The sequence below is a fragment of the Aureobasidium pullulans genome, assembly GCF_000721785.1.
Source record: "Aureobasidium pullulans EXF-150 unplaced genomic scaffold scaffold_34, whole genome shotgun sequence".
Classification (NCBI taxonomy): domain Eukaryota; kingdom Fungi; phylum Ascomycota; class Dothideomycetes; order Dothideales; family Saccotheciaceae; genus Aureobasidium; species Aureobasidium pullulans.
The window spans coordinates 225,806-247,375 of record NW_021941054.1 but is presented as its reverse complement, the minus strand read 5'-3'; the positions used below and the strand labels follow the sequence as shown (position 1 = coordinate 247,375).

Below are 21,570 nucleotides of genomic sequence, written 5' to 3'. Positions count from 1 at the left end.
GTGACATATCCCCACCACAGTTCCTCCACATCCCGAAGCCCTAACTTAGGGTTGGACCGCACATCCGAGCTAAATCAGTAACCCCTCCTCGACTACGTTTATATATCTGAGCAGTGGACATTGGTTCTTCATGTCCATTTACCTGATTCATAACAGCAAACTGGACAATGCATATTCTCGGTCTTGCAAACGGCACGCCATCAGGAAACTCGGAGATCCTGCTCAAAGCTGCCTTGACAGCAGCTACCGAAGCCGACTCTACCATCACAACATCATGGATACATGTTCCCTCAATCTCCATACCGACAAATCCAGCACCTCTAGATAGTCCAGTTGGTTTCGACCTTGCTTCGAAGCTCAATGTCGCTTCCAACAATGCACCCGATGACAGAGCTGCTGTTCGCGAAGCTATCCTCGACGCTGATGCCATCATCGTATCAACACCTACCTACAGCCATCAACCTCTAGGCGCATTGAAACTTCTCATGGATAGAATTGGAGGTCCAGCTCTCGACGTTACATTTGGCAAAACATTCAACCCTGATAAGCTCGACCCAAGACTTTCAAAACCACGGGTGTTGGGCTTCATCGCAGTAGGAGGATCATCAACGCCAGACCAATTCACAATGGTTCTGCCAACATTACATCTTTTGTTTTATGCTCTGCATGCAAAAACCGTGGATCAATTCATTGGTCAAGATTTGGGAAGCTCCGGAGCTGTATGTTTGCATGACGACCTGATCTCTCGAGCAAAGCGCATGGGACAAAACATCGCAAGTCAGATCGGCAAGTCCTACGACGATGCGACATATCAAGGCGACGAAGAAGCCGGCGCATGTCCGCACTGCCATCTTTCCAAGATCGAATTTTTGCCTGATCATGGCAAGAATGCAATTGGCTGCACAACTTGCGGTACCAGAGGCAATCTGACTGTGAGTCAGGACGGCAACATACTCCCCGTATGGGAAGAAGAGTCGAAGTGGAGTTGTTTGACATGGGCTGGGAAGCTACAGCATTCGTATGATATCATTAGTTGGGCGAAGAGGGATGAGCCTAGGAAAGCTGATATCAAAAAGGGCCAGGAAGAATGGAAGAAGGTAGTCGTTTCGCAGGTGACTTTGCCTAGTCAGGACAAGTTGAGCTCATGATTTTCGAATCTTCTGTATGTGAAAACTAGATCGATAGATTGTCTGAACAATATATCATGCGATGAAACTCACGCACGCAACTATGTCTTGCACCACCGTCACTCCCAAAAGCCCCAAGACCAAAGTCAAAGCGAAGTGGATTCCGCTTTAATTGGGAAACCACGACGGTCACTGACACTAACCTGACTTTGGAGCACATTTCGAAAAACAAGCGGAAGCAAGATCAACATTTTTACAATATATCAGTCAACATTGGCACAGAACAAGAACAATCACACCCGCAGACCCCCCGTCCGGAGGGCAACCCTGCTCCCCCAAATAAACTTCCACACCAGAGCCGCATACTCCCATCCCAGCTTCCAAATCATCACCCCTTATACCACCAACCTACGACATCACAAGACCACACACTTCCACATGCACAACCCAATATTTCGGCATTTACAACCCGCCCAAAGAATTCGCTCAAAAACACCGCAGTGTTACGCAAGCGAAAGTTCGTAACGTGGTATAGGGGTGTGTGCCGTTATAGCCGGTGGATTCAGGAAAACCTGGTGCTGCATCTGCGTTGTTGTCGCAATCATATCGGCAGCGTTGTTGTTGTTATTGATTGGTGATTGCGAATACGACGGGAGGTGGATATGGCTAAATCGATTTTTCGCTTGTCTTTGCCCTTGCCTTATCGATTAGTGGTGGGTGTGGTTTGTAAATGTGAAACTTGGAAGGAGGGATAGAGTTCGGAGAGGGCAAGATTGTGATCGTCTAAGGATTTTGGAGGTGAGAGGTGAGGTTGTAATGAAACGTGGAGGTGTGTTTTATCCTGAAGTTTGCTGGTCAAGTACGGAGGATGCAGTTGGAAAGCGGTAGAGGAAGATCTGGACGGGGAGTGTGCTGATGACAACAGAGAGATATTTTCTTCCTTTGTAAGCTGTATACATATTCGCCCATTGCTCTGAACAGTGATCGTTGGAGAGTGAAAAGGAAAACAAAAGGCCCCTTGATCAAGCGCCTGTCGCTTCTGGTATTTCCCTCCTCTTCTGTTTTGTGAACAAAGGAAAACAAAATCAACAACATACAAAAGGAAAAAGACAACACATCAAAATTCCAGTATCAACAGGGAAAAGGAGCAAAAAGGTTTTCGTAAACAAGGACGCCCAGAACTGCGTGAGCGAGTACGGGTTGGAATCATCCAAATACGATTGAAAGGGTATAGACAGAAAACAAAACAATCAAATAACAGTAAAAGAGCCCAGCCCTTTCTAGATCGCGATGCTAAACCCTCAGGGTGGGGACGAATAAATTGTGAAGAAAAAAGTCAAAAGCGCAAATAGACAATAGATATCCTAATGGATATGAGGAGCAAGACGGTTTACATCTCTATCCAGAACATCCAAGAGATAATGCGTACACATGCGAGTGCGAGCGTGTTTTTGAGGTTGAAGGAGGGGGGTTCATCAATGCCGGATTGGGGTCGTTACAGCTCAGCAGAGCGGGCACTTGCTAGACAGATCTAGTAAGCGGTGGGGTAAGCGGTAGGGTAGGCGGCACCCGAGGCGCCCGAGGGCTTGTGGATGGTGATGAAGCCAGTGGATGCGCAGCTGGAAGAGCTGGCGGCACCGGAGGTGGTGGGGTAGTAGGGAGCGGCGCTGCTCTGCTTGGGGACAACGCTGGCACCGGTGGCAGTGCTGCTGGCAATGGTGCTCAAGGCAGAGTCGAGAGTAACGTAGACGGTCTCCGAGGCAGTAACGGTGACGGTGGTGGCAGCGGCGCAGCCAGCAGAGTCAGTAGTGCTGGCGCCAGTTCCGGGAGCACCGTAGCTTGAACCGTATCCGGTGACAGCGGCCTTCTCGCCCCAGAAGCTCAGGTAAGAGCCAGTGGAAGTGGGAGAAACAGTGACGGTGTTAGTGGTGGTGCTAGTGCTCGAGAGGGTGGTAGTCGAGGTAACGTCAGACTCGCTGCTGTTGCCCGAAGAACCAGCGCTGTAGCCAGAAGCGCCAGCCGAAGCGGCGGGAGTGGCGTAGACAGTCTGAGTCTGGTAGGCGGTGGAAGTCTTGTGGATGGTGGTGGTTACAACAGACTTGGTGGATCCAGTGCCAATGGTGTAGGTGAGGGTCACATCGGTGGTGAAGGTGGTGTAGGCGGTGGTGGTCTCGTAACCGGTGGCACCGGCAGAGGGAGCAGAGGTCACACCAGATCCGTAGGCGCCAGTTCCGAAAGCAGCGTTCGTGTTGATGCTGGGGTAAGCAGAAACACCGGTGCTCAGAGGAGCGACAACAGAGGAAGCAGCGCTGGTCTCAGCGGCAGCGGCGGAAGACTCGTATGCGCCAGTGGAGAGGGGAATGGCAACCGAAGAGGCCTCAACACTAGTGGAGAGAGGGACAACGGGAGCGACCGAGGAGGAAGCAGCAGTGCCGACAGGGGCGACGACAGAGCTGGAGCTCTCGATGGGAGCGTAGCTGAAGGCAGCAGCAGAAGAGGTCTGGTTGAAGTTGCCGTAGTCCTGGCGCTTGTACTGGGCGTTGGCACCGACAGCCAAGGCTGCGGCCATGAGGGAGGAGCTGAAGTGCATGATGATGATATGTCTTGGAGTAGGTAGGACCGTTTAGGAAGCGATTGCAACGTCGAAGTCGTGAGAACTCGTGGTAATGCTGGATGTGCTGTGGTGGAGTGAATGTGGAGGCAAGAAATCAATTCCGCGCTCAAAGCAAACAATCAAAGAGTGACTGGTGGTGAAAAAGAGTGTGGTGTCTGAAAGAGACGTGAGGACCGGACGAGAAACGCTTGGTAGTCTTGAGGGTGAGGAAGAAGTAGGAGAAGCGATGGGGAAGCGCGTGAGAAAAGGCGATTCAGAATGCCCGTGTGGCACACCGGTGCACGAGTTCTTCACCTACAATCTATCATACCCTGCAGCAAACCATAATCACATTCAATCTACGGGTGTAGTGCAGGACGCAGTCTGCGGCCAAGGTTGCGTTTCATCGAATCAGACCGTTGTTGGATGGACCAGCTAGCGTGGCGATCTCCGCTTAGCGCGGCCCCCTATCGCTTGTTCCTGAACGGGTACCTGACAGCGTGCAGCTTTGACAAACTTCTACAGACCCTTTGCCCGGCTTTTTCGCGATACACTGCGACCGCCGTTCGGTTTCGAAGAGTATATATTCCCTAACTTAGGGTTATCGTGTCGCAGAGCCCCCTATTTTTGTACTGTTGGAGGATATTCAGCAACTGTCAAGATGAAAATATAGCAACCCCCAACTCTGTTGCGCTGTTTAGTTCTCCGGACCTTGTCGATGGCTGAAAATCGGAGCAGCACCTCATTTCCTTTGGCGCTCCTTGGCTGGCTTGCCCTCAACCAACAACAAAATTTCTCGTCGGCCTTTCTGCGCCGATCTGATGATTTCGGCTGTCTGATCCCGGCGTGTGGCACATTGGCACTACTGTAGAAACCACAAAGGAAGCCAATTATCAGTCGTCATCTTAGCATGAGCCGGGGTGTTGGTTCGTTTCCCGGGTCTCGAAGTGTTTACGGACAAAGAAGGTCTCGAACACACCGGTACGAGGCGTCGCAACATGCAGCGATTCTGTTGCGTTATCGAACATGTTGCTCATGTTTGCATGTCGGACAAAGATGCAACGGCCTGCAACTAGTCCTGTACGTAGAACGCTCATCAATGCCGAGCGCAAGACCCGCGGACCGCCAACAGAGCCTCGCAGCAGCGTGAGCTGTCAGAATCCTCCTCTTCAGGCCGCAATCTGCCAAAGCTTCCGACAACTCGTGGCCTCATTGACCTGCCCCGTCCTTGTTTCGCCCAGCAATACCCACCAGTACTCCAGATCTGACCATAATCTCGGCCAACATGACTGACTGTGTTGCGTATAAAACATGATCGATCTGCTGGAAATGAGGTGCTTGGATCTTCGCCATGGGGACGACATGCTGTAGGCAACAAATTCCGGACCTGAATTTTATCGGTATTATGGGTCTAGGGGCCAGTTCGTCCTCTTTAATATAAAGGAGTTGGAGTAAACGTGCTCACCAATTCACCATATCGTCTAGCCATCCCAACGTGCTTAGTGCTTCTTCGATCAAACTAGAAGAGGTCTGGCAAAATTCAACGGTGGAAACATCTATTAGTTACTGTGATGTTCGTAGCAGCGATACCTGCAACCATACCAAGTTACCCTCGATAATTAGCACGTATGGATACGGGTGGCCTTGAAAGTCCAGAAAAGATGAAACGAAGTCATGAGAGACGGCCTCACGATGCCAAATCATGATTTTGCCGAGTGGATAATAGCAACCAGTCTGTCGACAGGACGTGATCTGTTCAGGCGCGTCTCTGGATCAACAACACCTGATGGCCTGAATCCTTGATCAGGGTATTCTTTGTTTTGGTGACGCCGACGATTCTCATGACATTTGCTGAGCTCGACACTTGAGCTGATGAGAAACAACTCTGCTCATGGGTCGATAACCCTTCCAATACTGTGGCTAATGTCGGGACAATTACGTCTGATTTGGTCTCGTCGACTGCGAAATCGAAATCAAGTCACGGCCTGGCTCTTCGATATGACTGGCGAGGATCCAGTGATCCAGTGATATGCAGAAAAAGAAAGAAGAATACTTATCTTTCTCAGTGGCCCGCCATCATGCACTGCGATAAGCGTAGACCATTCGTGGATTCTAATTCTTGCGGCATCTGCTGCAATGGGACGGTCGTGAGACAGAATTTCGCATGTGGTTTTGATAAGACGCAGCAAACATCGATGTATGTGGTGGATGCCGCGTCCGGAGTAATGAGGCTGAGCTCGTAGGCGGTGAAATGCTGACTCTGAGTTACACTTGGCGATAGTACATCCAATACTACCAAGAGCTTTCGGTCGCATCGCTCACGATTTTTCCATCTCGGCGTTGACGATTGTTGTGATCTAGCTGGGGGAATTTCGTGCTCATGAGGACAGTAAATGGTGGAATAAAGACGGATGTTCTGTTTCCGGTGCATGCTCCGCACCTTGATGTCCTCGGCAGTACTGTAACAAACGTCGCCCCAGTTATTGGCTAAATGGAAGATCCGCAGAGAAAAGCGCAGTCGCAACTTGTAAGATGAGACTCGACCTATAAAGGACACAATGCTTTATATGTCGGCCGAACTCGCCCGTGGTGGTATAGAGGATTACCGGGACATGGCAGCATACGCAAAAAGTGATAAGATGGCACAGTCTTGGTGCATATTGGATAAAAGGAGGGAGAATGCTGACAGGTGCACGAGGAGCGGAAACAAAAAGCAGCGGATCCGTGTAAATGCAAGGTTGCGTATGATTGGCGGAATGATTGTGGGGATTTTCCCGCTCGACTGGGGAACGTTTTGGTAAGGCCGAGGGGTAACAAAGTCACAATGCGGGATGGAGCTCGAGACGGCGAGGTGGACGGTGAGATCTTCTGTTTCGACGTCTCCAGGTCAGATTTGCCGCGCATGACGGACGCCTATCCTTGTCTGGCCGCTTCGACTCGATATCGCGATTCTCTCCGTTAATCTTCCGTCCTCTGGACTGCTCCTGCCTACCTATACTTGGCTGCACGAAGACATGGGAAGCAACCTAGTGGTGCCGCTCCTTCCTTTACCATCGTCGCTCAATCGTCTTCGCCTTTCCATCTATACGTCCTGACCCGCTTCCCCACCAGCCCGCCTCATCCATCCATCGTCTCTTGACGACCTTTGCTCAAGAGACAGGCCCGCAGAGCCGAGCCATCCATGGCTACCAGAGTCCAGGTCGAGACGTCGACCATGTCATTCACGAAACCAAGGCCCATCGTCGCTGTCGAGGAAGTCCGTGGTCATGAGGAGCCGAGTATTCTGGTGCTGTATGAACGAAATCAAGAGCAGATTGTTGCAGAAATAGCCGGCGTGTTGGGCCAACAGTGGCGTCTGGTCAGTCCTGGAGACAATGAGCCTTGCCCCGTTGAGGGTACTGTCATTGGTGTCTCCGATGCCCACGACCTCTCCCAAGTTCAGAGATGGCGTGGCTCTAGCACCATCTTGGCCACCCACTGCCTAGACGACCGCAATCCTGCCGTTGGCTCTCGATCGTCCATCTGCGACTACGAATACCTGTACACGACAAAACCCTTCTTGAGGAGAGACCTGGCTAGATTTCTCTCCTTCATCCTAGGTCAGATCAACCCTCATAAGGACCTTGCGAAGAAAGCAAAGACGACTTTAATCTCTACTACCTTCCCCGACGTCCACGCCGCCCTACCGAATCTCGACATTCTCTCTGTCGGTGCCGACGCCATAGAGATCCGTGTCGACTTATTGAAAGAGACCAAGTCCGATGGCTCTGTCAGCGACATACCAAGCTTGCAGTACGTGGGCGAGCAATTGATGACCCTGCGTCAGCGAACAGAATTACCTATAATATTCACAACTCGCTGTACGAAGGAGAATGGACGTTTCCCCATGGACGACCCCAACTTGTTCTATGACTACTTGTATCGCGCCGTCCAGTGGGGCTGTGAGTACATCGATGTCGAACTCTGGCTTCCTGAAGACATTAGACGCAAGCTAGCCTCTCAGAAGGGTAATAGCAAAATCATATCGGCCTTCCACGACTTCTCTGGTAATTTCAAATGGACTTCGCCCGACGCTCAGAGATTGTTTGAACAAGGTGCAGTGTATGGAGACGTGGTCAAGATGATTGCTCTGGTCAGCACCATGCAGGAGAACTATGAATTGGAATACTTCCGCTCCATTATTCAAAGCACTTACCCCTACCCGCCCTTCTCTGGTCTCAACATGGGTCCCATGGGCCAGCTGTCTAGAGCGCTGAACAAGATCTTCACGCCAATCACACATCCGCTGTTGCCCATCATCGCCGCACCAGGACAACTCAGCGCTGCTGAAATTAATTCTGCCCTCCATTCTATGGGCCAGATGCCGAAACTTGACATGTACTGTTTTGGTAGCATGAGGGCCACTGGCCAGGCCATGTTCTTCGAAAAGTGCATCAACGAACTGAGCCTACCGCACCAACTTGTCTGCGTGGAACAAAGTACCCAGGACGGACTCGCTACAGTGGTCAAGGTACCGCATTTTGGAGGTGCTTTCATCAACCCGCCCATCGCCGCATCAGCTCCTTGCCTACCTTCAATATCTGACGCAGCTGCTTCAATTGGCCAGATTGACACAGTGGTAGCTTCTTCAGATGGTACCAAATCGAGTCTTGTAGGCGACAACGCCACATGGAAAGGAATACGAGCTACCCTTTGCAGAGATTTTGTTCCCTCAGCGTATAGTGGACAGGCTGCCTTACTGCTCGCGAGTCAAGAGTCACAAGCAGCAGCGGCGATATTTGCTCTCCGCAGTCTCAATATCGGACCCATCTATACTATTGGCTTCAAGGTCCAAGGGCCGCTCTCTGGGTTTGTCACGCCTTTCAGAGGACTGGAAGACGTCAAGAAAGTTGAGCAGCCATCTGTCATCATCTCAGCACTCCGAGCAGACAAGTCACTCTTGGTATCGCCTTTACTGAAACACTACGGAAGCCACAAACAAGAGCAGCGAAGAGCAGCAAAGGTCTTCCTTGACCTGAGCAACGGACCTCGAAAAGGAGATCCAGTCGCGCTCGCGCAAACACAAGGCTGGGCTGCATATGGTATTGCTGATGTCAATGCGTGGACTACAGTCGAGACTTTGAGGCTTCTGGTGGGACAGAACGTCCCCTATGATTTTGTGCGGCTTGCAGCTGGGCGAAGCATCTACTGATGGATTGATGATTGCATATTGCTGGGCGTTTGGGCGCCAGTTAATACTCTGGGCTTGACATTTTTTGTTTTCTTCTATTTCTTTATCTCCTACCGTGTATTTGAGCCGACGAGACTCACTCCGGTTCATGGCAGCGAAGGGAGGCTGATGCATAGAGCTCATCTTGGAGAATCAGATGAAGTGTCCATCACCCTAACGAAAACCTGTCTACCACGCCTTGATCACTTGTCTCCTGACCATACCATCCGTCCACTCCAAGCTGACCACAGATAGAACGGAAAATTCTAGCAGTCATGTGCTCATGGAAAAGGCGGCATCCATGATGGCGTCTTCTGCATATTGAGACGCTGGACCCAAAGCAAGAAATTAACCGAGGTGTTAGGGCTAGAATGATGGAACAAGTGGGCCCGAAGCTCGTGTGCGGAGACGGTCATCTCGGCTGCTTGCTCATCGATCTTTGAACAAGATTCGAGCCGAGTCTGGGGATGTGTTTGCATCACACCTGTGGACTCGAGCGAATGAATGAGGTTCTGCAGTATGCACAGGGGCGATAGAAGGCGGGTGTGTAGTGAAAGCAGTAGGTGGACACGAGGATGGCCTCGTGGATGTTGATCGATTCAATATAGCGATTTGAAAGGCGGCGCCGTTCGCATGCAGCGTTCCCCGCTCTAACATGGCCTCCGCTACCACGGGGCGTGACCCTGGGGCTAGAAGTTGAAGCTCGAGATCCGGGAGTCACAGCGCACCCGAGAACCTTCCTAACCCCATACCGAGTCACCTATCTATCCACCTACCTCTTCCAACGTTCGTGATCGTCAGCATTTCTTCAGACGCAGAAGGGCTGCGCGTTGTCCCCTCCTCACCTTCTCGCCATAGCACCCCGGACGTTGTCACTCGAAAGAGTGCTGGCATGAGGAACTCTCTATACATATCTCGTTGGAGCAGAGCCGGTAGTCATTGTGTCATCGGATCACTGCAATGTCTCGGCCACAGATTGGTATAGACCGTCTTCCAGTGCGACGTTCGAGCCACGAACCAAAGGAAGCCATGAACTGCAAGAGTTGTCGCAAGAGAAAGGTGTGTCCGAGATGATGATTACACGTACGCGCAAAAGACTCAGACTCGGCAAAGATCAAGTGTAACCGTCTGCGACCGTCTTGTGAGGCCTGCCAAGTCTTCAACTGTGACTGCATCTATGGTCAGAACTGGTCCCTTCCTCTTACAACAATTCATCGAGACTGACTCGTCCTCCTGCACAGATGCGGTTCCCAAGAAACGAGGCCCGAAAACCGACGTGCTCGAAGCATTGCTGAAACGCGTCAATGGATTGGAAAAGCGATTGAAAGATGAAGGGAAAGATCCGGACGACAACACACAAGAGGTGACAATTGCGGAAAGCGTGAGAGATGCAGTGGACAAGAAGCCGACGAAGAACGCCCTTACTCCGCCAGATGCTGTTCCACCGGCAGCCGAAACACAGCCAACGCAGCAACCACGACCGCAACCCCCACAGCGTCATCCAAGCATAGGCTTCCCTGAACAATTCGTGCGGTGAGGATTCGTGACTGCCGATTCTGTGAAGCTGTGCTGAGTGCCAAGTTAGCCAACAAGCGCCATCCGCTCTCCAGAACAATACCCTACTCGATGCCTACTTCACGCGAATACACAGCAAGCCATACTATATTCTTGATGAGGCCGCGACTCGTCAAAGATGGCAGACTGGCCAATTGCCTCCAAGCGTCATCAACGCCATCCACGCCGTCACTGCTCGGTGCGTCTCGAACTTGCGCTAGGAAATGGTCAAAGGACTTGATCTGACAGAGTCCAGGTTTGCACCCCAGCATCTCGGTGGACACAACGCTGCAGTCCGTCACAGCGAAGAATGTGCAGTGCGTGCTCGCAATCTCACCGACATCGACGATCCGACCATCGAGAACGTACAAGTCCTGCTCTTACTCTCGAATGCCTTCTTCCAAGCTGGCAAGGGCAAAAAGTCGTATATGCTTCTAAGTCAGTATCCCACGACCAACAGTACCAAGACTCGAACGCTGACCTGCCTAAAGCCAGTGCTATCAGTATGGCATACGCCCTCAGCCTGCATCGAGAGCTTCCTGCTGGACTCCGCATATCACCGAACGAACGAGAGGGACGTCGCAAATTATTCTGGACCTGCTACGTTATGGACCGTTTCCTTGCCTCGGGATCCAAGCGACCCTCCCTTATCGCAGACGAGGCCATATTCCTACGATTACCCGGTTGGCAATCCGATTCTACCTCGATACCTTACGAGGGCAACTTCTTTTCTAACGGAGTCAATCTACCAATGTCTTCCGGACCTGGAAGATTACAACAAAGTGGTGGATCCATGTTGATCGAGATTGCAAGAATCCTGGGCATCACAAATCGCTACCTTGCCGCAGGCGGTGTTAAAGGCGACTCGCATTTCCCATGGCACGCTCAGTCCAATCTATCCAAGATCCGACAAGATCTGGACACTTGGGCTTCAGGCGCCCAAGATGCATTCTTGTCGATAGAGACACTGTTCGGTCAGACAGAAAGCCAGACATTGGTCTTGAGCAAGTTGGTCTATCATCTGATCCACTGTCTGATATATCGTCCTTTCCTGCCTATTGACTTGACCGAACTTTCTGGGACTGGCCAGCATCAATCATGGCAGATCGAAGCCACAAATCTCTGTTTCTTGCATGCCAATGCCATTTCAGAATTGACGGAAATAGGCAAGCATTCGTCCATCACAGATTGGCCTGCCTTTGTCGGTTATTGTCTTTGCACTGCTGGAACTATTCACGTGCATGGTGCACACTACCCCAGCCGAGAAGGCGACGTTTTTACTCGCAGTGCTGAATTTCTTTCCAAAGAAATGTCCCAGCTATCAGAAATGCGCATCATCTGGGCCGGAGTTCAGCATCAACGAGAGACGTTGCAGACAGTCTATGGCTGTCATTCCCAGCTGGTGAAATCGCTAGCCACCAACCCCATGCGTTTCTCGCCTGTCTTCCAGATGGAAGATTTCTTTGACCGATATCCTGGACAGTTCATTGATGGAGCGCACATTACATTCACTGACATTACGGTCGAAGCTCTGCACGAGAGTCTGCCGGCATACAATGCCTATAACAACACCAACGGCAGCACCAATACCTGGCAATGGACATCCCAAGCTCAGGGTGGTCCCTCAATATCACCCTCCGCTACGGCAACCGCCAAGCCATCTAGTCATATGAACAACGACCGCCATGTCTCCACAGCAAGTCGCAAACGTCGACGGACCAACGATGCGTTAAGCACCAGCCCTCCAAACCTTCCCGCCGTGATAAACGACCCGGCACTAAATCCTCTATCACCACATCCGGATTTCACGAATAATCCGTTGACTTCACCGGCTGCTGCTCAGCCACCTCACACCTCAGCGGCAGATGAAAACCAGACGTTTTCGCAAAATCCGCTTTCGCCATCCTTTTCCTTCTCACCATGGCAATCTCACCTCTCTCTTCCATCAGACCCAAATCTCAACCCGGCACAATTCGATAATCTGTTCAGTATCCCTGGACAAAACCATACAGCTGTGTTCGATCAACAGACGCCAGGAGGAATGTCGGCGAATGGCAGCGTCAATACAGAAGGAGACAAAGATCCATTCATGAGTCTGCTAGAACAATTGGCCGAGAACGAACAAACCGGGCATGGAGGACCCAGCGATTTGGACTTCTTCTTGAGTTCGAATGGCGGACAAGGATGACGAAAGCCAATGTGTGACGAAAGAAAAGTGTCGGTTGAATTTGTATAGTATGCATGCATCAGTACTTGTAAACAAGTGGCGTATCATGGGGTGTGTTCATATTTTCATATCATGTTTGACGGAAAACGAAGAACAGAAGAGGGAGAGATAAATGTATATAATTGATGCGAGGGAATGAATATTATGTGAGGAGAGCATGAAACCATACACACTCGAATTGAAATTGTGTCTATGCAATGTCCTACAGTACGCCATTATCTTGTGGAATTCTAAACACACGTTTTGACATCTAGACCTGAATCTTTCTACACCGTAAACGCCTCGCTATATGGCTGGTTCCTGTCGCTGGGGGTTTTTCTACAGGTTACATCGATTCTTCTTTCTCTGTGTCAGGTCTGTCGGTGCCATCCACTCAAGCATGTGCTTTGGACAGCGCATAAACTTGTATACTCTCCTCATCCCCATCCTTCTGATCGAGAGTCGAAAGATCCACAGCCGTCTCATTGAGATTCTGCCTAAAACATCTACCAGGATGGAAGATATTAAGCAACACCGCCGCGACAGAAATCATACTATCCCATCAATCATTGTCAGCAAAAGAACCCCTTGCAGGAAAGTAAAGACAAGAGTCGGAAAAAACTTACACGGAATCCAAAATGATGAATTCGTTTTCCCTTCGCATGATGGGAGAACCCCATCCATCCTTCAACTCGGCAATCCGATAAGCACATCGTACAAAAATAAACACGAATGCCAAGATTGCAGAAATGACAAACATGCGGAATCCACTCGCTTGCCAGAGATGACCGGCATGAGGTTCCAATGTATCTCTAGCACCTGCTATGCGGAAGAAAAACACACCAGCGAGTATTGCAAAAATCGCCAGAGTAACCACTTGGCTGGAAAGACCGGCGATCATGACATTGACGCCTAGATCTAGGAGTTTCTTGTTCGTGCCGTTTGCTGCGGCGGCGGAGATTGCGCCGCCGGCTCCTTGGAGGATTATGGCTGCTAGATCGCAGGAGACGAAGATGGGTGTGTAGAGGGATGGTTTCAAGGGTGAGAGGCGTGGGTTTAGGGAAAGGGTCAGATGTTTGAGGAGGAGGTAAATGCCTGCTGTTAGGAAGGCGGGCGCGAAGGTCAGGAGGACGATGTTTAGTTTGAAGCCTGTAGCGGAGAAAGGGTCGGCAGAGAGCATTAGGCGAGAGCCATAGCCTGGATATATGGTTAGTTGCTAGTTGGCGGAGAGGTGCTATAAAAGTGGTTATTGACTTACCAACACTTTCAAGTGCTGTGCCTAGGATCATGGCGATGGAGAAGCCGAGCCATTTGCGATATAATCGTGCTTGGTAGCAGAAGGTCAAGCAACTGATGGCGAAGATGGCGACAAAGAAGGCATTAGCGCCGAGATTCGGTGCGTATCCATAGATCGAATATGAAGCCGGACATGTGTCTTTTGTACAGTGTTCAGGTCGAGTTGCTGCTCGAGCGAACATGGCTGGTGAAATGGACATCTTGTGGGCTATAAGGCCTCTTGTCGGCTGCGATAAGTCGTAGTTGAAGGAAGGTAAGATAGAATCGGATTGTTCTCTCGGTGACGTTGAAGAAAATATCGTAATTGAAAAAAGGACGATGACAAGAATCAAAGACGAGAAAGACAGTGGTGACGAGGAAGTTCAGCAGCACATAGCATGACTCAATGAACTGGCAGTCGATCGTTCTTACCGTAATGCGATGTATCGAGACCAAATCATCTAGGAGTCAAGGAAAGAGCTATCACAAGGGCAGCCTACATACTATATCCCAAAGTGCCATGTCCGAGGAATATAACGGCAGATAGCAAGACTACTTCATGCCGCATAGCGGAACGATATACGACAAAAAGACAGCGCTGCCCCAGTGTCGACCGTTTGTTCTCCCTTCAATTACCGTCATTCGTGGGCCGAGAACACCAAAGGGTTCGCGGATATGACAGACGATTGCGACTGCGCAGCTGGCGACAGACGTAAACGAGATGAGCAGGCCCGCAGTGAAAGCTGTGCGCAGCGCTAACAGATATAAAAGGACACCATAAGGCTGAAACTTGCAGATTTAAAGTTTTGCCAAGCTGAGATCGAGAGGCCGGAGCTAGCATTCTTATGGCAGTTCTAGCGAAGGTCAGCTACTCTATCTACTCGATAGCACACGCAGATGATATAGGAGATTAGGGAAGGGAAGGAAACAGGCACAGCGCGGGATGGGAATATATTGAGGTTATACAAGAAAACAATCAAAATAACATGAAGGAAGCCCGTTCCTTTTTGTCCTAGCATTTTTCTATATCTCGTTTACGCCGAACACCACATATTTTGCGTCAAAATGGCTCGATCGAAAAGGGGATCTAGTTCTTGGTCTCGACATTGATGGTCTGCTGCTCCTCCTTGGCAGCCTGGTCGGCCTGGCGAGCGGCTTGCACAGAGATGACGTTGGGGAGAGGAGGAAGCAGAGAACGTGTGGCCTGGCGAGCGTTCTGAGCCATCAAAGCGTCCATGATGACGAGAGCGGCCATGGCCTCAACGATGGGAATGGCACGGGGAACGACGCAAGGGTCGTGACGGCCCTTTGCCTCGAGAACACCCTCAGTCTCGTTGTAGGTTGCGGTAGACTGCGATTGGCCAATGGTGGCAGCAGGCTTGAAGCCGACAGAGAAGTAAATGTGAGCACCGTTGGTGATACCGCCCTGGATACCGCCAGAGTTGTTGGTCTTTGTGGTCAGACGAGGGCGAGCGATACCAGCCTTAGCGGCACCCGAAGCAGCGGCTGAGCCCTTGGGAGCAGGGGCGACGATAAAAGGGTCGTTGTGGATGCTACCAGGGACCTTTGTACCGCCGAAGCCTGAACCGATCTCGAAGCCCTTTGTGGCAGGAATGCTCAACATGGCGTGGGCCAACATTGCCTCCATCTTGTCGAAGCAGGGCTCACCCAGACCAGAGGGCACGTTGCGGATGACACAAGTGACGTTGCCACCGATACTGTCCTCCTGCTCCTTGTACTTTGCGATCAATTCGGCCATGCGGTCGTTGGCTTGGTCGTCGGGGCAGCGGACGGGAAGGAACTCGTCGACCTTCTCGCGCGTGATTTCGTCGATGAGCTTGAGGAACTCCGGGTTGGTAGAGGGGGTAGGGTGGTCTGCGGTGGCAGGGTAGAGCTGCTCGTGTCCGACGGAAGAGGTGAAGGCGACGATCTCGATGCCGTGGGCCAGTCTGAGGTACTTCTCGGCGATGGCACCGGCAGCGACACGGCCTGTGATTGTGTCAGCATACAAGCTGAGCAGTCTGGAACGGTATAGTCTCACCAATAGTCTCACGCGCACTGCTTCTGCCACCTCCACTGCTAGCCTTGACACCGTACTTCTCCAGGTAGGTCCAGTCGGCGTGGCTAGGGCGAGGGTACAGGTCCATGGTGCTGTTGCCGTAGTCCTTGGGTCTCTGGTTCTCGTTCATGACGCGCATGCCAATGGGGGTGCCCAATGTGATTCCGAACTCGGTTCCCGACTGGATCTCGACCTTGTCCTTCTCATTGCGTGGTGTCGTGATGGCGCTCTGTCCCGGTCTACGTCTGGTCATCTGAGGTTGGATGTCGGCCTCGGTGAGCTCCATACCCGGCGGCACTCCGTCGACGATACATCCGACACTAAGGCAGTGCGACTCGCCATAGCTGTATAGAGACAAGGTCAGTCGGAGGGGTTGAGAGTCATAGCATGAGGGGTTGAGCGCACGTCGTTACTTTGAAATGCGTTCCGAATGTCGACATGATGTGTGGACTTGTGGAAGAACAATCTGTATCCTAGAAAACAAAGCGACAGGGAGAAATGCGAATGATCAATTGCTCGTTATTGCTCGTCCGAGTCATCCCTCCAGAAAAAGTCCAGCCCGCGATCGGCGCCGTCCAGCGACTCGGCTTCCAAATCGTCAACGAGTCGAGCCCGACGTCACAACACATGAAACATCATCAACCATCAGGACATGATATATTTCTGCTGATTCTCAACTTTCATTCGATTTCATAGCGTCTGTTCTTTACTGAAGGCCGGTCCTTCCTTGCAACTGTTCGATAGCCTTCTGTTCCAGCGATTATCTAACCACTGGCGAGCATATTTGATGATCTTTTCTCGCAACCCATTATAAATTATCCATGACAACAATTTCCCTGGACATCTCGTAAAACAGAGACGCCATGGCATTATCTGGAAAACCCATCCATTTCGGATCGTTGGACCTTCCTTCTCCAACACGTCAGCTTTCCTACTTCTCCACAGACTGTCTTGTAGGTTTCCCCAGTCTACCAATGGCGTTTCTACCAAGCATCCCGTCCATAACAGTAGCCTCTCCACCAGTGCTGCGCGCAGGTATTCGCTTCTGGACCTTTGACCATGTTCGACATATTCTTGCTCCCTTACACCTACCAGTCTGGTTAACAGGTGGACCAGGAGGTGCAGCAGGTGGCTTTGACGAAGTATATGCTTGAAGAGAGAATCACTCAGGCCAGGGCATCATGATGGTCCATAAGGCGTAAAGAAAGTGGTCCCAAGCCACCCATACGAGGAAAGCTGCGTAGACTGCAGAAAACAGGCAGTGCACTATAAGCGACGCCTAGGCCCAAAACTTGCGCTGCCTCTTAAGCTTGATAAGGTCCTTTAGGTAATCGACATTCTCCTTATGATTGCGTTTCTGCATCTGTAGCATTCTGTACAGCATTCGGGAATTCCTTTCTATGGCTTTCGCTAGCGGTGACGGTGGTCTTGTTGATAGAGGATGGTGTCGTATCGTAGGTAGTGGTACGGGTGTTCGGGATCGCTATAGAGGTTAGTATGATGAGCCTAGTAAAGTGTATCTTAAGCTTACGGTAGTCATCGGTACGATCGTACTTCTAACCCTAATCGTGCGTGCTGCCCTAGAAAGGAGTAGTGGCATGTTGGTGGTGTTGATGATGAAGGGTAACATTATCGTCGATTGATGCTGTATTGTGAATGCAGTTTTTGTCTCTTGAATGTGGTGGTTGTTGTCAAAGAAGAGTTGCAAGCGGGCAAGATGGAGAAAGTGCAGGTGCCAAGCTTCTTTGCGGCCACGATAGGCACTGTGATTGCAGTACAAGTCACGAGCTGTGCAAACCTGCTTGAGAACGTCGATGCCGGACATTGATTAGGGATCAGACACGATGTCCACGACCAGCGTTAATCTTCATTTTTGGAGCTTCCGTTCTCTCTAGCATGGAAAACAACAATCATGTCACTTCCTTATGGCAGCTCAGAACCTCACCATGAATTCTTCAGGGTCCGAACGTACGTCCCAGCTCCACCCTCTACTTGAGACGTCGCACAAAAGACCAAAAGAGCGTCATCTTCGCCAGCAGCACTATGCTCGAAGAACCAAAAAAGAACAAAAGGACTGTCGCAGCCGTGAATCGAACACGGGGCTCGTGCATGGCAAGCACGAATTTTACCACTAAACCACTGCGACTAGAGATATCATCACAATCACGTGATGACAACTCTGCCAAAACATCCAGGATCAACCTTTGAATCTTTTGGAAAGGAAGAGAAAACCTAAGGCATCCGGACCGATCGATGATCAGGTGTAACACAATGCGACAAAGACCATCCAAACTTCTGTATCTTCAATTGCAAAGCGCCAAATACTCAGATGGACGCACAAAGCAAGCCAAACACCACCAAAAGATCACGCAAACCAAACAGATCCAGAAGCGAAAGAAAAACTTGGAAAGAAAAAAAGTTTGGGTATCTGACATACGAACAAGGAACTCAAAAAGCAATGAGAAATAAAACCCGGGAAGTAAGGAACCAGATATCGGAAAGCAACAGGAAACACATCACTCCGTAGCTTCTCCACATCTAACAACCACCTCTGCCGCAAACTACACAGCGGCGTTAGATGTCCTCCTACTCAGGCTAGCACTGGCATTACTTCCCCTCCTACCACTATTACTACTCACACTAGCCGCTCTAGCCAATCCAATAGTGGCTCCAGCCCTCTCCTCGTAGATCCTCTTGAGATCATCCACAGAACTCTTGCGCAACCCTATCTTCTCAACCACTGGTGCGATTCTATTCGAGTCGGGAATTTGCTGTTGCTGGGCTACTGCAGTATTGTGCATTGATTCGATGGAGGCCATGCGTTTGAGCAGACCAGGTGAGGGTGTGCGTGGTCGAGGGGCGTAGGTGGGTGCAGAGAGGGTTGTTGAGATGGGGGTGGAGAGGGAAGGGTTGCGAGAGGTTGTTCGAGAGGATGCCGCCCAAGTAGGTTTGACAAAGATGTTATCGTCCTTTTTGGGTGGTGAGGGGATACGGGCAGATACTGAGCGTTGTTGTGGTGCGGGAGCGGAGTCATTGCCTGTTGGTGAGCCCGGCGATGCTGTTGAGGACACTGGCTTTCTCTTGACAACATCGTTTGCTAATGAGTTTCGTAATTCCTTCATAAAGTCGTTTTGTGTAGGCGCTGTAGCTTTCGAAACTGGCTTGGCTGGCACATTTGGAGGCGACTCGTTGTAAGGTACGGCAGTCTTCATATCCGTAGCAAAACTATCGAGCGGGCTCGTATGGCTTACGGACGACTGTGACGCGGTGCATCTATGGAAAATTGCTTGCGGTGGAGGAGCGACACCTATAGGTGCAGGCTTACGTTTGACAGGTGAAGCGAGACTATCAGATCTTGCAGGGAAGGCCGACTGTGATGCTGCACGCTGGCGAGTTTCTACCGCAGGCCGAGGTGGTAGAGCAGGTTTCTCTGATTCATCATCCTGGAGCGTGATTCGGTGTGATTTGTCCGAGTCTTGCGAAACGTCCCTGTAGCCTTCCTGCAGAGGATCTTCGTAGTCCTGAGCAGCCGGAGGCGGGCGTAGTGCAGCAGCGAACGAGTCCGAGGCAGTCTCGCAAGCGTCCCGCAGACCATGAGACCAATGTTCTACAGCAGCTTCAAGCACGCGACGAACGATAGAGGTCATCTTTGCATCAGCCAACTGATCAGAGCCACATACGAGGGCTGGCGAAAAGCAGATGGCTAGATTGTCAGGTGTCATCTTGTTTGTGGCTTGATAGCTTGTGACTAGAGACAAAAGAGGGAGGAGGTGCAGTATTAAGATCAGCCTGGCTTGTTGCGATAGACATGAGGTGGTCGATGTGGGAGACAGCATTTCGACCAGGTCATCCATTTCAATGTCGGCATCGGGGCTTCCAAACTTGTATCTCAATTCATCATAGCAATTCTCATGGAAGATTGGAGTTTTCAGTTCACGATACCAGAGCTTGATCAGACCAGCAGCCAAGTGTACGCCGTATGCGTCGGATTGGTGGATGTTTCTCAGAGTTTCGTGGTCCAGATCAGGTTGGGTGTACGAGATTCCGCCTTCTTTCCAAACAATGAAATGCTGACCACGATCATAGGCTTCCCTCAAGATGCCAACAAGGATGGATTGAGGAGGAATGCGAAAGATGCCCTCAGTCTTGATGTTCTCACTCTGGCAGAGGAAAGTGGTTGTTTCTCTTAGCACGCGCGGCAGGCGTCTCTGGCCGTATAGGTTGCGTGGCATAGGGTCGTTGGCACCAAAGGCTCTACGGCCACTAACGTAGGGCGAGTGAATGTCTGGCGAGAGACGGCGATCGTGGAGGTAGACGTTCGGCGGGATGAGTAGCTTCTCGATGGGAATGTGCAGAGCCAGCGAGGAAAGGGTCGAGACGTGGACGATCTTCTTGCGGAACTTGGGCGAGACTATTGTGCCAAAGACCTCGATAAGCACACGCACCCAGCTGCGTTCATGTACGACGTATAGCTTCTGCAGTCTCTTGCGGATTGCCCTGCTAAGCACATGGTATGCTTGCAGGTACCACCCCATTCCAGGACCGTTCTTCTTCTCCGACGTGGCACTCTCGGGCTGTCCGCCAGCGAAGAAGATGATCTCATACTCTTCTCCTGCAATCAGCTCTTCCTCTCCGGGCAGTCTAGCCAGGACATATGGCAGAAGCGCATCGTAGTCGACTTCAAAGGCATCGGGGAAGGCGGCGGCATTGAGGATGTATACGGGGAGTCCAGACTCGGACGGTAGGGGCGAGCGATATAGGATTGAAGCGGCTGTATCGGCGTAGTCGTTGATGTATTCGGGCGAGTGTAGCGGTGGTGGAACGGCACTCAGCGATGTGCTCCGGAGTCGAGTCGCGCGCTGCGCAAAGGCCCTCATGCTGAAACAGACTCGACTTCTACTTTGAGCTTTTCTGCTTTGTGTTCCGCTGGACCTGGACTTTGACCAAGAAAAGATGAAGAAGTGACGAGTAAAAGAAAGGTGCACGTTACGTATGCACGCAACCCTTTGTGTACTTGCAGCGCCTCGCACCCGCCGAGTCAAGAATCTGGTAGCCTATGGTCGGTGATCAATTCTAAAAGACATGCATGTCACCCTGGCGTTGAAGACACGACTAGACGATAACAATACAGAGTCGGTGCGTTGGTTCTTTCGAATGTGTCCGGAGTAACTGCTGCGCTTTTCTTTGTTTGCAGCCCGTCAACATTCAAACACTCTCTCAGGGTCTTCATGCAGCCAGCCGTTGGTGGGGGAGGAAGACAACCACAACACCTTTTGGGCAACCATGACGCGTCAAACTTCAGAAGATCATCCTCACTGACCAGAGAAGCAATGTGATATGACATCTTGTACACCTGCTGACCTCTCACGAACCTCATGCTCAGCCATTGGGGCTCTTTTACACCAGCGTTCTTCGGAAATCTGACGTTGACCGTACACGCAGAAATGCATGCAAGCAAGGGACGTCCGCGGCTTCTTATCTCTTCTACTTGTCCCTTCGCGACCTCAGTACGTGACTCTCCGTCCTGTCAGCCTTTGACAACTTCCT

General features: G+C 51.0%; 9 protein-coding genes across 9 annotated transcripts; 3 read left to right on the top strand and 6 right to left on the bottom strand.

Moving 5' to 3' along the window:
- Window positions 1–167: 167 nt before the first annotated feature.
- On the top strand, window positions 168–1,148 carry M438DRAFT_378350 (flavo protein; the record flags this gene model as incomplete). Its single annotated transcript, XM_029908806.1, has 1 exon — window positions 168–1,148. The coding sequence occupies one exon, from the start codon at window positions 168–170 to the stop codon at window positions 1,146–1,148; it is 981 nt and encodes a 326-aa protein (XP_029755537.1).
- A 1,510-nt stretch (window positions 1,149–2,658) lies between these two features.
- M438DRAFT_283904 (uncharacterized protein) lies at window positions 2,659–3,717 on the bottom strand (the record flags this gene model as incomplete). Its single annotated transcript, XM_029901420.1, has 1 exon — window positions 2,659–3,717. The coding sequence occupies one exon, from the start codon at window positions 3,715–3,717 to the stop codon at window positions 2,659–2,661; it is 1,059 nt and encodes a 352-aa protein (XP_029755536.1).
- Window positions 3,718–6,901: 3,184 nt separating this feature from the next.
- Window positions 6,902–8,911, top strand: M438DRAFT_409643 (aldolase; the record flags this gene model as incomplete). Its single annotated transcript, XM_029910027.1, has 1 exon — window positions 6,902–8,911. The coding sequence occupies one exon, from the start codon at window positions 6,902–6,904 to the stop codon at window positions 8,909–8,911; it is 2,010 nt and encodes a 669-aa protein (XP_029755535.1).
- A 978-nt stretch (window positions 8,912–9,889) lies between these two features.
- M438DRAFT_284105 (uncharacterized protein) lies at window positions 9,890–12,671 on the top strand (the record flags this gene model as incomplete). The annotated part of the gene is made up of 6 exons (XM_029901433.1): window positions 9,890–9,988; window positions 10,043–10,109; window positions 10,171–10,462; window positions 10,515–10,682; window positions 10,740–10,921; window positions 10,975–12,671. 6 exons carry the CDS (start codon window positions 9,890–9,892, stop codon window positions 12,669–12,671), a joined length of 2,505 nt encoding a protein of 834 aa, XP_029755534.1.
- A 294-nt stretch (window positions 12,672–12,965) lies between these two features.
- Window positions 12,966–14,486, bottom strand: M438DRAFT_409641 (parasitic phase-specific protein PSP-1; the record flags this gene model as incomplete). Its single annotated transcript, XM_029910026.1, has 4 exons — window positions 12,966–13,243; window positions 13,316–13,886; window positions 13,948–14,212; window positions 14,469–14,486. The coding sequence occupies 4 exons, from the start codon at window positions 14,484–14,486 to the stop codon at window positions 13,084–13,086; spliced, it is 1,014 nt and encodes a 337-aa protein (XP_029755533.1). The 3' UTR covers window positions 12,966–13,083.
- Window positions 14,487–14,782: 296 nt separating this feature from the next.
- On the bottom strand, window positions 14,783–15,086 carry M438DRAFT_151186 (uncharacterized protein). Its single transcript, XM_029898971.1, has one exon. The coding sequence runs from the start codon at window positions 14,981–14,983 to the stop codon at window positions 14,819–14,821; it is 165 nt and encodes a 54-aa protein (XP_029755532.1). The 5' UTR covers window positions 14,984–15,086; the 3' UTR covers window positions 14,783–14,818.
- M438DRAFT_306592 (chorismate synthase) lies at window positions 14,974–16,493 on the bottom strand. The gene is made up of 3 exons (XM_029902271.1): window positions 16,429–16,493; window positions 16,006–16,367; window positions 14,974–15,953 (listed from the first exon to the last, which is right to left on the bottom strand). The coding sequence occupies exons 1-3, from the start codon at window positions 16,461–16,463 to the stop codon at window positions 15,052–15,054; spliced, it is 1,299 nt and encodes a 432-aa protein (XP_029755531.1). The 5' UTR covers window positions 16,464–16,493; the 3' UTR covers window positions 14,974–15,051.
- Window positions 16,494–17,239: 746 nt separating this feature from the next.
- M438DRAFT_151155 (uncharacterized protein) lies at window positions 17,240–17,929 on the bottom strand. Its single transcript, XM_029898970.1, has 2 exons — window positions 17,555–17,929; window positions 17,240–17,506 (listed from the first exon to the last, which is right to left on the bottom strand). The coding sequence occupies exons 1-2, from the start codon at window positions 17,846–17,848 to the stop codon at window positions 17,303–17,305; spliced, it is 498 nt and encodes a 165-aa protein (XP_029755530.1). The 5' UTR covers window positions 17,849–17,929; the 3' UTR covers window positions 17,240–17,302.
- A 493-nt stretch (window positions 17,930–18,422) lies between these two features.
- On the bottom strand, window positions 18,423–21,226 carry M438DRAFT_349857 (uncharacterized protein). Its single transcript, XM_029906489.1, has one exon. It carries the CDS (start codon window positions 20,898–20,900, stop codon window positions 18,585–18,587), a length of 2,316 nt encoding a protein of 771 aa, XP_029755529.1. The 5' UTR covers window positions 20,901–21,226; the 3' UTR covers window positions 18,423–18,584.
- Window positions 21,227–21,570: the final 344 nt, after the last annotated feature.